Here is a 14,985-nt window from a genome sequence, read left to right on the forward strand (position 1 = left end):
CTTCAACGCAGCTGTAAGAGCTATGTAGTCATATAGTTTGATAATCGTCATTATTATTCTCGCTATCGTTGTTTGTAACGCAGGAGCAATGTATTACACAGGTATAAAAACGGATGTCTAGTTGTCATGATACTCTTCCACATTTTGATAACAGTGGCGACGTCGTGTCCACGAAGCTCCTTCGTCCTCCCTTCCGGTGACCTCGTGACCTTTGGTGAAACGGCCATCGGCTCAACGGCCAACAGTTCTTTCACGTGTGTTCTGAACTCTACCACAAGTAAGCACAAACTGTTTTTTTTTTATAAGACATATATATATATATATATATATATATATACATATACATATATATTCTTTCATTTTAAAACATATCTTGCTGGGCTACCATAACTGACAATAAGCGCAGCGCATTAATATAATCTTCTCTCTCTTTTTTTTCTTTTGTTGGAAAGAGAAAGAGAGAGAGAGAGAGAGTGTGTGTGTGTGTGTGTATGTGTGTGTGTGTGTTGTGCGTAAATGCTAATCCTGAATTACTTCTGTCTGTCTTTTAAAAAGATAAAGCCATTCTGTTCCTTGATGATTTGTTTTCATTGTTTTGTGAAAGAGCATTTAAACAGTGTGATAGCAGATTGTCCGTTTTTGCACCTTAACAGAGAGACAACTGTGTTCATATTACATTCATGTATGAAAAATCTGAAAATGAGCAAGTGTTTACTTTCTCTTTGTGCTGAGTGTATATTATATATATATATATATATATATATATGTGTGTGTGTGTGTGTGTGTGTGTGTGTGTGTGTGTATAAACATGTATATAATAGGCATGTTATATTTATCATTGTATAATTATATATGTATATAAGCTAACTCGTATATGATTATCGATGCAATCGTAATTCTTCGATGAATGCAAAAAAAGAGAAAAAAACATAAACACCAACAAAGCGCCGATACCCCAGTGCACTGCTTCAAAGAAACTCCAAGCCATCTCTGTAAGAAGAAGAAGAAGAAAACGTTTACATATCTAATCTATGTTTCTAAACCCTGTATCCTCGTGTCAAGGAAATTGAATTGCATGTCAAAATTAGTATGCCCTGTACACACTGTAAGTGATCGTAAATCATAACATGCCATCAGCTTCACACCTTCATGGTCCAAACCCTACTCCCTATATAATGACACAAGTTTTAACCATGGCATTAGGTGACACAGATGATTGGGTAAGCGACCGCTCTGAAAAATATACATGCGATCAGCTTCACACCTTCATGGTAACCCTACTCCCTGTATAATGACACAAGTTTTAATCATGGCATTGGGTGACACAGATGATTGGGTAAGCGACCGCTCTGAAAAATATGAAAGCTGGCTTCGATTAAAGTTACCAATAAGGTAGCAGCATTTTTGTCTAAACAGAGAAATCTAGAGGGAGAGAGAAAACAAAAAGCTGAATATATGTACATATACAGAATGTCCCCCCCCCAAAAAAAAAAAAAAAAATAAATAAATAAATAAAAATAAATAAATAAATAAATAAACTGGATATCCGAATTGATAACCTTCAATATCATTAAATTGCCTGAATGCTATTTCAGGGTCAAAAATATAACACCTTACCTGTATATTGCAGAAAACCCCATTCAATTCACACACAAAAATGTGGATCGCTATAAATCATGTCATCGGTCATGGGTCTGTTTCTTCCGCGTTACGCACTTGGATGCTCTTGGAACTGGATATCAATGTCTGAACACAATGGGCAAAACTTGGAGGGAAGGGGTTCCTGACATGCTAGACAAAAACCCTCATTTCTCTTTGACCACTGAAGCGAATCGGACGGGATTTTTTGTTGTTGTTGTTTTTTGCAAGATGTCGGTAATAAGTTATAGTTTCATACCTTAAAACTGTATTTGGATTGATTCACTATTTATAAAGTTATTGTTGCGGAGGGTCCCGTTGTAATTTCTTGTTGTTGTTGTTGTTGTGGTTTTTTTTTTTTGGGGGGGGGGACATACGGTATATTATAATTTTAGGTCAGTTTATGTTTGATTCAAAAAGCAACACTTCATCTGCCTTATGTACTAATACGTTTCATAAAAATCTGTGTAGTCATGAATATCCTACCAGGCGATCTGGAGAAGATAATTTACCGTCACTGGTAAAGATAATTTACCGTCACTGTCACAAAAATAGCACAAAAAACACGCTTATATTGTGACGGCCCGATATTTTGGAACGCACTGAGTAATGATAACAAAAAAGCTAAGTCAATTGCTGTACTTCAGGAAAACATTAAAGTGGATTTTGTTTCCATTCGATTATTCATAGTCTAAACACATTTCATTTCATCTCATTTTATTTCATTTTCCATTCTTCTCCCATTCTTCCTTTCCTCTTTTCTCAACACCCGTCCCGATCTTCTTTCTATTGCCTCGTTTATAAGTCTCGTTTCTGTTGGATGGAACTATTTAATTAGTTTTATCAACCTCCTATAAATAATATATCTAGGATTATATATTTAATTTCGTCAACTGATAAAACAAATATGTATTGTACTTGGTGACCAAAAATTTATCTTTTTTATGTATATTGCAACTGATGGGACCCACAATCTACAATTTCCCCCTTGAAGAGGTCCCTCATTCCTCCCCCTCCCAATTACTCATTACTCAAATGTTTCACTTCTTTGATTCTCATCAGAAGTATTGTACCATGCTTTAAGATTATTTTTGGCATCTATTTCTTTTCTTTTATTTACATTCTACATGGATGTGATATTGATCATGTTGGAAATAGAGGGAAAATAAACTCGAACTTGAACTTGAAATGTTTGGAGATTGCTTAAAGAAAGACATGCAACTTAAAAGATAAAAAAAAAGTCGTATTCCTCCAAATCGTCGAAACAGTTATAAATGACTACACGCGTATTTTTCTTTGATATTAGTCTTATCGGTATTAGCTTAATTAACCAGTTTCGTTATTTCCAATTTTATTTGTATTATCATCATTGTCATTGCAATAACTACATGTCAAGTTTAAAATGTCAACAAACCCAAATACATGTTGAAAGCCAGTGTTTTTCAATATCACCACCAATTATCATGATTATTTTCAACTTTTTGGCAGTTTTCAAACTAAAGTAAGTCAATCGGTTGAACTTATTCCTTGCAACAAACGTTTCACAGTTTCACAAACAGAATAAACAGGCAACAGTTTTCTGGAATGTGCATTGCAATTAAGTTACTCCCTTACAACCAAAACAGTACATTACAAACAAGTATTATCCTGAAAATACATCTTGTAAGAAAATTATCGTGTTGAATCTGTATTACACAGTTGCAAATTCCCAAAGGCTACACGTTGTATTATACACAAGGCTCACATTTTAATTGCATATTTTTCTTCTTATTGTTTTTTTCAGAATGTATATAATTAGCTATGCACACATATTATTCATATAAACAGCTACACACCGTAATTTGTGTATTGTGAGTGTGTTTATGTATATTGTAAGGATGCATGTGTGTGTGTGTGTGTGTGTGTGTGTGTGTGTGTGTGTGCGTATGTATGAACAGGAATATCTGACATGTCTGACTACTTTGCGTGAACATGTGGAAAAGATGAAGGGCATGAAAATATTGAAGTGGCATCAATGACACGGTAAAGTACCAGCAAAAAAGAGGACATATCTTATGAATAATAATTTTCTTTGCCATATGTGTCTCTATCACTTCCTTGATCAAATAGCGGAAGAACACTTGATATCCAGACTGTGCACCCGGACCGTTAATGGCGAGGCGTTATGGCTACAGCCCGTGTACGCTTCCTGTGAACAGCTACCCAACACACAAGATGCTATAAATCGTTTGGCCAAAGTAAGGACTATACATGAGAGACGATTTTTTTTCTTTCCTGTTTTTTTTTTATTTTTACAAAAAATCACCCTTTTTTATGCTAGCAACATAATGGACTCACTGGTACCTAAGCCACCTCAACTTACACTTCTACCAATTGCCAAGTGTACGTCTCACACCGTTACATTAAAAGCGGACCAGCTGCATTAGCCCCATCGATTTCTCGTACTAAAGATATTAAAAGAATACTGGAGAAGAAATTTAGAAAAGAATAAGCCATAACAGACTGTTAAAAGATTATTAGGTGTGGCTGATGAATCATAAAAAAGCTGGACACTCTTTCTTTTAAAGTTATGTTCGTTTCGAAATACATATTAAAATTCAGAAAACTCGTGCAGTTTTGGTGTCAAAAAACTGTAGTCTTTCTCTCAGGAGCTCTGAACGGAGTTTGAGCAGAAACCTACCCCCTCCCCCCTCTGTAATTTTTAGGAGTAGAGTGAATTATGTTGGTTTATTTGGGTAAACATGAAAAACACTGCATCCTTCTTGTGCTTTATACAGTGTATAGTTTTCTGATTCTTTTTAACAATGTTAAACCCAATCGAGTGTCTGCGTAGAATTATTCACAAGTGTGGGACCTGTGCATGATAGTCTTGTCTAACTTGTCCAAAGTACATTATTAACATTTCACTAATGATCCCAACAAGAAAGAATTTAACCTGGCAAGGTAAATTTTAGGATAATGAATGATGACTGATTATTAAAACGTTTTACAAAGCTTCTTTTATGATTAGTTCTTTTTTCTTATACTTTTTACGAAAGGGTGAACAACGGAGATTTTTTTTTTTTTTTTTTTGGGGGGGGGGCAGTGGACCTGTACAATTGTTAATACAGACTCCATGGCCTCTTGCTACACTTACATCGTAGATATGTGTATTTCTTAGTGATCTCTACGACTTACATGCAAAGGCACCTATACCTGTGTGCACGCACTGTGGCGGAAGTAGATTAGGGTCAATAGGGTCAAACTGACAAAGCTGTTTTGTGTCTGTTGAAAATGCCAGACAAATATTACAAACAAAACAATAACAATAACATTGATATTGACAGTTTTATAACGATGAGGATGATTGTAATAAAATCCATGATACTACTATATACGACTTTACTATTGACAATAGTATCATGGAAACAAGGATAGTTAAGAAAAGATATAATGATCAATATAATTATCAGTGATAATGATGATATCAGCATTACTGTTCCTATTATGATTATTTTTCATTTTTATCGTTATTATTATTATTGTCATTATTATTATTCATTATTGTTATCATTATTATTATCATCATCATCATTATCATTGAGTAATTGACACTTCAGTGCTTTATCCACTGAACCAGTGCTTCAGAAATGCCGCTCTACGCTCTCAATCTTTATCTCATTTGCCGATTATCTTTCTCAGGAGAATATCACTCGTGAAAACGCCGAAGACGTGTCGGAGGGGCTGGTGCAACTGACAACCAACTTGACGGATTTGAACGTTGAAGAATTATCCGATGTAACATCCGTATTATTCAACGTCACGTATCTTGCGGCGGAGAAATCTGAGGTAAACAGCATTAGCAATCAATGTGAATCAACCAATCCAGACCCCCACCCCCCCCCCCCACCCAAAAAAAAAAATGTAGATGCGTCCTTTTCGAATTTATTTCAAGAAATGAAAACATTAGTGACATTGATTCAAATCATATTATAGATTATGCGGATCTACAGTTTGAACATGTCATAAAAGTTAGTAGGGGTGAGTGAATGGCGGGGGGGGGGGGATCCCAGGGGTGGTGATCACCTGGTAAATGTACCTTTCTAGCCTGGTATCAACGTGTAAAAATAATTAGATAGGCCTAACAGACAAAACAACGATTTGTCAGGAAAGATAGTTACTCGTTTTCTCGTACCCATAAAGGTGTCGCAAAATGTCCTTGAGGTGGTGGACAACATACTTGATGTTGCAACGAGCAAGGGGAGGGTCGACCCCGAGTCAAGCACCGTCAGGAGTGGCGTACTGTCCACAACAAATGCCCTAATTTCCGCCATCCAGCGAGGGACGAGCGACAACATTACGTACAGCGGAGACAACATCGATGTGGCTGCCGTGAAAGTGGTTAGAATCAACTTCCCTCTGACGGCTGAAATTCAACGCGATAGCTCGTCGGAGAATGATGCCATCATGTTTAAGGCTAATGAGGCCGAGGAGCATGACCCGGAAGACATAGCTTCCGTGGTCCTTCCTGATGCCATCTTGGACTTCCTTCCTGGCAAGTTCCTTGAGTCATTAACAATTTTGCTCTTCTAAAGTGCAGGGATTAAGTTTGTCATTGTTTTGTCCTATTTTTTGTTGAATAAACAGATCGTAATATATTTCCATTCCCAACCCCAAATACTAGTAGAGTTCAAATTAACAAACAAACAACAACAGCAACAGCAACAAAATGCCTTTCGATTGGAGTTATGCTTGATAAAGAACTTATTTTTCATATGTGTAATATTCTTATTGTATGGTTATGGTTAAGTTATGAAAAAAAAAGAGATAGATAGAATGCGCTTACATGATCTATAATTACTGCTTAAATCATTTCATATTAGACATGCATCTAAAAAGTTTCGGACATGCTATCATGAAGATGCTCGATTTTCCTTTGTCCGTCAAAAGTGACCTAGCAGTGCGAGGTCGTTCCTGCACTTCTCACAAAAATACAAATAATACCATCATGTACTCCGTGCTCTACGCCTTCTTTCACAGATAATGACACCACTCTGTCCGTGAGCATCTTCGTACTACATTCTTCGAGTTTATTCCGAGAAACTCCTCAAAATTCTTCTTCATCTCAGCAGCAAGGGCTGGAGAGGGAAGTGGTATCTCCTATTCTCTCGGTCACAATAGAGGGCGCAACAATCTTTAATCTCTCCGAGCCGATTGTTTTGCGTTTCCATACACTCAGAGAGGTAGGAAGTCTGTCTTATTTGTGATGTACATAGATAAATATTTTTGCGCTTTAGCCACAAATTTTCAGTGGTGGTTGATTTTCGGATTGTTTAGATTTGGGAGAGAAAGAACACCAGCTGGAGTCAATTGCTTCGGGACAGTTTGCTCTTTCCATATGTCCATCAAGTAACAACCGGCACTTAACAAGCCTGTGTAACCCATCTTTAGCTAACTATTTATCTGGAGGGAAGTAATAGTAGACTGGATAATGAAGATAATAGTATTACCAGTTATATAATTTCAATTTGCGTCGAATCTATACAAGCTAAGAATCAGTAGAAATATTGGTTCAGTGCGACGCGTAAACTTGTTCGACCTGATGTTTTTAGGGGTTATGGTATTGTATTTCTGTTGAGATCCCGTTAAATTGCTGAGCACCCTACATTGTAGTCGGCTGGGTTTTCACATTTAAAACATTATAAACCACAATGTCATTCATTCTCCAACAAACCATGGTCTAGGACACTTTGTCGTGAATCAGATAAAATCGTCAGATTCAGACCTCTCTCTAAACTTGTAAATGATTAATCCTCACTCTTGACTCTCAGTCGATTGATGTCACTTCATATCCGTATATGCATTTCAGGCGTCTCCTGTACATACGCGGACCCAAATCCGAAATGATCTATTTCCATGTTTTACTTTCCCGCCAACAGAAATTATCCAATGCCACGCCCTACTGCGCCTTCTGGGATGTCGAGGCGCTGGGAGGGATGTGGTCCAGAGAGGGGTGCGAGACCCAATACCTGTCCAGGAATAAACAAGTGGTATGCACCTGTTCTCACCTCACAAGTTTCGCTGTCCTACTGGTGAGTAGCCCTAAGCCATATTTTGTTTATTTTTTGGGTATGTGTTTTATGGATTTCTGATAGAGTAAAGAATTATCTATAGAGTACGCAAGTGAGCATGTTTCAAAAACATCTGCTCTTGTTGTCGTTACTTCTTGTTTCCGTTTTACGGATAAACGTTTATTCTCTCCTAATGTTTCACCTTATAAGACTCTTCCTTCCTCATTCATTTTTTTTCTGGAACAAATTATTTATGATAATAATTTATGATCTGTCTGCCCATAAAACTTTATATTATTCGAGCTATCGTCTATTTATCGATCGATCTATCATTCATTTATCTATAATCTATCCATGTAATATAATCAGACAGGGGGGGGGGTGATGGAGACAGAGACAGAGAAACGGAGGATGTTGGAGTGTAAATAATATGCACTGATAGATAAATTGAAACTTTATGATGCAGGACAAACACGGGGACGTGACGTCGAAACCTGCTCACATCATCGGCCAGATTGGCATGTATATCTCAATCGTCTGTCTCGTGATGACCCTCTGCATATTACTTGGCTTCAGGTAAGATCATAATCACCAGTAGTAAACTATACATTTTATCAATATTCAGAGCTCAACGTCACTAACAGTTTTCTCTGGTGACCCGTTCGTTGCCCGATCAGGCCACCAAATGGTTTTTTTTTTCTAAGTTTGTGGCATTACATCAATTTTAGTGGCCCCGGACCACCGGGCGTGTTTTTGCTTATGTATTTATAATCTTTAACCTTTTTCTGGCTGATGGCCGCTGCATTTGTTTTGTTATTTTATAGTTTAGATTTTTTGGACAGTAAAGTGATAACGATAATGACGATGTTTTGGTTTTCTCGTGTACTAAACGAATTATAGAAATGGGTAACCATGACACGGCAAAGTGTACTCAGGTGCATGTGTTTTTATGCCTCCGCCACGAAGTGTCGCCGGAGGCATTATGTTTTCGAGTTGTCCGTCCGTCCGTCCGTCCGTCCGTCCTTCCGTCCGTAATCAATTTTGTGGACTGCGTATCTAAAAAATTGTAAGAGGTATCCTAATGAAACTTGGCATGTATGTGCATGAGTGGGCGAAGTTGTGCCTATCAACTTATAGGCGCACATGCTCAAGGTCAAAGGTCAAAAGGTGAAGGTCAAATGCTCAAAATTTCACTATTTCCCCTATATCTATCCAATGCCAGGAGGTATTTTCTTGAAACTTGGTGTATACATGAACTTCCAAATAAAGATTCCCCAGAGAGAGCTTTGGATCATGAGGTCAAGGGTCAAAGGTCATGTGAAAACGTTGAAATTTCACTTTTTTTTCCATATCTCACAAATATTTTAAGGTATCTTCATGGAACTTAGTATGATATATGGATGTACTGACTGGCAGTGATCATGTAGGGAATTAAGGGGATATGGATCAAAGGTCAGGGAGTGAAAGGTCAAGGTCAACTCATTAAAATGTCATTATTTCTCTCTTATCTAATATGCAATGCCTGCAGGATTTTTTCTTGAAACTTAGTGTATGCATATATTACCCAATACAGATTCTCTTGGAAGTTTCTTTCCTAAAGGTCAAGGTGAAAAGGTCAAAGGTCAAGTGAAAGTGCTAAAGTTTACTTCTTCTTAAAACTTATAAAAGGGTCAAAGTTGGGTACAAATTCTCAAATCCCCAAATACCTTCACTCTTAGACAGTATAGCCATTCATCCAAATAAACGTAGTTCAAGGATAATGAACACTCGATGCATTTGTGACAAACCTGTCATTTTGATATTTTGCCAGTTATGTGAAGCTGTCATCACACATTGTCAAGACATAGTGCTATAGACCTATTCGGAGAACCATGCATTATGGCGGAGGCACACCAGTCGCCATAGCGACATTTCTAGATTTTATTTGTTCATTTGTCTTGTCGTTGCTTGAGATGCGTGAGTATGTAGATGTGAATACAGGCGTGTGCAAGGCGATTCGTGTTACGTGTAGAGTGGGTTGTGTACTTGAGGGAGGGACGAGTTGGTGGCTATAGGGTAGTTGCAGGCGAGAGAGATATATTTTGGAGAGTATATCCCTATCAAATATTTAATGGATGGGGTGGGGGAGGAGGTAGGGGAAAGAGGTATCAAGGGGGTATAGCTAGTTCGGCTGGTAAACGTAGCAAGCATACACGTGTTATATTGTTATTCTTTTCCTTGCACTAATGAAATAATCAAGACAAAAATTAGTTTTTACTCTGTGCATTTAACCAGCATTAATTAGTCTGATCAATTCATCAAAGTGAATGATTGATTGTACGACTTTTAGTACCATGCATACACAGTTGTAGGTCTTGAATTCTGTGTTTGTTTTGTTTTGTTTTGTTTTTTTGCATGAATCAACAAATTCTTAGACGAAATCGTCTCATTTCCTTGGTAGGAGCTACGAAGCGTGCTTTAATTGTAGCGATCTAAGTATATTATTGTAGTCCTTTCTATCAAACCGTTTGGTGCAATTAACGATAAGATGATTGGGGTTTTGATATGATTGATGTGACACAAAAGTCATAAGTATGTCACATTGTGCGCGTTTGGTAATTTGTTTCCACTGCGTGTCATTAATGTGTGTAAAAAAGGAAAATACGACAGAAGCAGCCGCATCAAATCCAAGCCAACCTGAGCTTGGCTCTTCTTTGCCTCTTCGTGGTCTTTGCAGTGGGAGTAGATCGAGTGGAGTGGGGTGTGGGGTGCATCGTGGTCGCCGCTCTCTTACATTTCTTCTGTCTCTCCTCCGTCCTGTGGATGGGCGTGGAGGCTTTCCACATGTACCTTCTCTTCGTCAGGGTTTTGAGAAATTACGTCCCGCGTCTCCTCCTCAAATGCTCACTTGTCGCGTGGGGTGAGTTTCGATTCATTCGATGTCTGCATTCAAAGGGATATGAACATCTACACGCATTAATAAATAGTATACTGAATATAAAACCTACATATTGCAAGAAAGACTAAAAGTTGATATATATCAGAACGAGCATATAATATTGTCCGATATTCTAAATAACCAATGTAGAAGATCATGATGATGGCCTTGAAAACAGAATGATGATGATTATTATCATTATGATTATGATATAATAATATGATAAACATGCTACACGAGATTTACAGAAAAAAAAGCACACGAATAGTCCAACTCCCAAAATATGATTATAACAAAGATTCGCGATAGATACATGTAGCTCACATTTAGGCCTAATTTCATCTATTCTTTTTTTCGAATTTCAGTCGTGTTTTTTTTTTTTTCATGCAGTTCTTTTGTACTTTTGTCTTTCAGAGCTAAGTCGTACGTGTACCCTATATAGCTTCTCTCGTTATGAACATGCCTGGAATGGAATAATTGAATGTCAGAATAAACAATAAAAGTTCAGCAATAATCAAGTGCTATGATTTGGTTTAAGACCAGAGTATCATTTCTCCTTCTTTTCTTTGTCTCCCTTCGCCATTTCGGCACAGGTCTACCCCTGATAATCACCGTGGCATCAGTATCGTCAAAATGGACGGCCTATGACAACAAAAAATTAGTAAGTAGTTCCAATTATGTAAACAACCACATTAATGTTGTAAAAGGAAAGTCCATCCTGGTATATGTTGTGTTGCATATCAATTTTTAATTTTGGGATTAACGATAGCTGGAAATAACGAAGCTTATTTCTTATTAGGATTACCAAACCTTCGGACCAATGAACAGTAGGCCCAAACGTTTAAAGTAGCAGTTAAGTATTTGAAATAGATATTATACCTGCGCCCATAATCGTGTGTAAACTATGTTTCTTTTTTGTTTCCCTTGAAGCTGTTACATGATGCCAAGTCCATCTCTGTGGTATGGTCTACTTCTGCCTGTGGCCCTCACTCTTGCATTCAACTTCGTCGTGTTCGTCCTGGTTATCTACAGGCTGTCGTGTGGAAGGAAGATGCTAGCCACTTCCATGACTGGGGGCAGCTCTGCAGGCGAGCCAGCTGAAATCCTCCGCCGGGCTAGGAATGCCATCGCCATCGGTACTCTCGTTGGAGTGACGTGGGTGTTTGGCTTTCTGACGATTGGCGGGGCCCGCGAGTTTTTCCACCTGCTTTTCAACATATTCAATTCCTTCCAGGGTGCTTTTATCTTCCTCCTCTTTGGTATTAGACAGCCCCGAAGTCCAGGAGATGTGGCGTTCGGCTCGGCTGAGATGGAAGTCTGAAGGGCGACGGAAGAGTAGCGGATTCGAAAGCTCTTTGATGCCGCGTATGTCACCCCGCCCTTCCGAGGTCACCGAGTTACACTCTACCCTGCCCAGACCGTCCGTTTGCTCCTCTGCTTCTGCCAATAGTAATTCTGGTCAGAAGCACCTGGCAGTACCCAGGCCTTATTGAGGAAAGCTAACTGCCTTTGAGATAATTCACGACGGCTTAGAAGTTTCTTTCTGCATAAAATTGTCTACTCTTTATCATGATCATTGTCCTAATTTCAGTACTCTCAGGCAATTCTGTGTCAGATGGCTCATCATTTTCACATTTCGCTTTCACAATTATTTAGCTGTCATTTAATCTGTGTACGTACATGGACTGGTGCTTCACATTACGTGACATGTATTCTCACTGCCATTTTTGGTAAAGGTAAAAGAATTCGTTAACATCTTTACTTCTACTTTACTACTTTACTTCTTAACAACTGTCCATAATTAGTCATAACAGCCCATACAGAAATAAAGCACCGACGAGGGGAAATTCATATAAATTTTATGGTGGGACTGTTCATTTTGCATTGTTAAGATAGTCTTTGTACCACTATTCATTGACTTATCCGTCATACGCATTGTTCAAGACAAAGTCTTGGCATTCGGTGATTTCTTTTTATTCAATATCCCCCGAGTTTTTACTTGAAAGCCGAAAATCTGTGTAATCGATAAAGAGTTATGAGGCTTTTGTTATTGTGTCGAAACAGCTCCATTCTCTTTTGCTTTTGAAGCAGTACCCAATGGAAAACGAGAAATATTTAGCACGGTCAAGTCTATATAGAAATTACATCATTTTCCGTAGTGTACACGGCTTATATCTATTAGATGTGATATAGATGAATAGTAAGTAAAAAAATCAATGATATGCTTTATCATACGCGAATAGTGTATAAATCACAAGTATTGCAACACAACAAATGTTGTAAATGTGAAATAGCTATTTCTCCGGAGGAAGAGAAACTCATGCAAACAAGTGCTACCCCCTATCAGGAGTTCCACTATCGTTGTCTTCCCTTAAAGGGTTGTATAGTTTTGGTTCAGATGGGGATTCAGGTTTTAACTTTTTGCTAGAGTATCTGAGAGCGTACAATTCCGAGAGGAATTAAAAGTTTACAAACCGAAAATCGGTTTTGAAGTGGCTGAGATATTAAAAAAAAAAAAAAAAAAAGTCCCAATAAAAGGTGGGACCCAACTTTTATTAGGAGCACTCACTTTGTTTTTGTATATCTCGGCCATTTGAAAACTAACTTGTATCATTCTCAACCTTTCATCCAAAGTTTCATCCAAATCCGTTAACTATACTTTTTGAGTTATTTTGCACACGGACAAACTAACTAACAAGCAAACAAAAAACCAACGGTAACGATAACATAACCTCTTCCCTTGACGGAGGTATCTAACAAACAAACCAACGGTAACGAAAGCATAACCTCCTCCCTTGGCGGAGGTAAGTAGAATTAATCTTTTTGTTGGAAAACACCATGACGACGAGGCCCAATCCCAGTAAATCGCGCCAATTGCGTTAAAAAATGTCGGTTAAAAAGAAAAGCAAAACAATATTGAGGTGACATGAAGATGTTTTATACTTATAGTCCATTCATATATGAGTATATATATATATATATATATATATATATATATATATATAATAAACAGTTAGTCACAAACATGTGGGGGTTTTTTTCAGTGGCGATATTTAAAAAGGTTCGTTTGATGAATGTAGCCTGTCGCTAGATCGGCATTTTCTACGTAGCGACTTGCCGCGTCATTGTTATTCCTCATAATTTGTCGATTCAACTTTTAAAGTGAGAGGAAATATATATCAAAGCAGAAAACAAAAAGAAATCCTGTATACACTTTATCTTCACTGAAATTTTCCCATTCACATCTTGTCGCCAAATGAGTGAAACTTACGTTACCGTAATAATTCTACATGGGGCCCAATTCTTAATTATGTTAAATACAACGGAAATAAGCCAGTCTGCAGATCAGTACCATTCAAGAAGTTTTTTACCCACCCACTTTTCATTCACCCCATAAATTAATGGGGTTTTTTCCGAATCATTAGTACAATCAGCAGTGAGTACATTCCGTTTTTTAAGGTGTGAAACTTACGTTGCTAAATTTTATACCTGAACGGATAAATGTGTAGCCATAGTGACTTTTGACTTAAAGGTCCTCAACTGCAATTCAGTTTACGAGAAAAAATGAGAAAATTCCTACTATCAGTTCTGCAGCAGACGATGTTAGAGCGCGGTGCGAAACTTACGTTACGAAACTTACGCTACCATCATATTTTACTTGCCTTACATTTCACAAATTTCACTCACCCTAAACAAAAGGAAAATGTGCCATATACGTTAAAAACCCCTAAAAGACTACTGTATAGCAACCTCGTTTTCTGACTTGTCATGGTTGCCTGTGTGTGCTTCATGCTGATTTAGATTCAACACATACTGTTTCTGGTAAGTTCTTGCTTCATTTTTAGTACTATTAATTCATTATTACTATCAGTTTCTCATTACTTACAATTGAAACATGCCTAATTACCCTAATGATAGTAAATAAATTTGTCTATCTTAAGTTACATGTTAGCTTGCAACATTCCAACTGATGTAATATGTAACGTAAGTTATATCCATTTCACTTTCACGTTGATGTGTATTTTTCTATTTTTAATGCTACTTACATAGATAGAATCATATAGTACAGTGGCGTATTGTATTTAGTAAAATATGCATCTTTGTGGTTTAATTGTGCCATGCTTATATAATATTTGATTTGATTTTATTGGTTCCTGCATTATATCATTGTTCATGCAGATACATAAACATATATCATATACATTAATGGTACCATACATATAAATGGATATACATGAACATTATTTGCTAACAAAATGAGTTTTTTCATTACCTTTAGAATATACAGCAATACATTTCTTCATGGTCTGTACAATGTCCAACAGAACAGTGATGCAATGAATAACGCAGAAGGGCTACAGCTTAAGCATTGCTTGATTT

General features: G+C 37.4%; 1 protein-coding gene across 1 annotated transcript; it reads left to right on the top strand.

Moving 5' to 3' along the window:
• The first annotated feature begins 126 nt into the window (after positions 1–126).
• On the top strand, positions 127–11,926 carry LOC139730863 (adhesion G-protein coupled receptor G6-like). Its single transcript, XM_071641737.1, has 9 exons — positions 127–277; positions 3,748–3,875; positions 5,320–5,466; positions 5,821–6,172; positions 6,658–6,770; positions 7,557–7,709; positions 8,155–8,264; positions 10,325–10,513; positions 11,536–11,926. The coding sequence occupies exons 1-9, from the start codon at positions 127–129 to the stop codon at positions 11,924–11,926; spliced, it is 1,734 nt and encodes a 577-aa protein (XP_071497838.1).
• Positions 11,927–14,985: the final 3,059 nt, after the last annotated feature.

Source organism: Diadema antillarum, unplaced genomic scaffold, assembly GCF_040938485.1.
Source record: "Diadema antillarum isolate AM-2024a unplaced genomic scaffold, OU_Dant_1.0 seq00000340_RagTag, whole genome shotgun sequence".
Classification (NCBI taxonomy): Eukaryota; Metazoa; Echinodermata; class Echinoidea; order Diadematoida; family Diadematidae; genus Diadema; species Diadema antillarum.

What these genes read in the sequence shown, in the direction of transcription:
- LOC139730863 (XM_071641737.1), top strand. Translation starts at nt 127, where the DNA reads ATGATACTCTTCCACATTTTGATAACAGTGGCGACGTCGTGTCCACGA. An exon ending in AAGGGCTGGAGAGGGAAGTG is followed by an intron (nt 6,771 to 7,556) that starts GTATCTCCTATT and finishes TCCCGCCAACAG; the next exon opens with AAATTATCCAATGCCACGCC. An exon ending in CAAGTTTCGCTGTCCTACTG is followed by an intron (nt 7,710 to 8,154) that starts GTGAGTAGCCCT and finishes TTTATGATGCAG; the next exon opens with GACAAACACGGGGACGTGAC.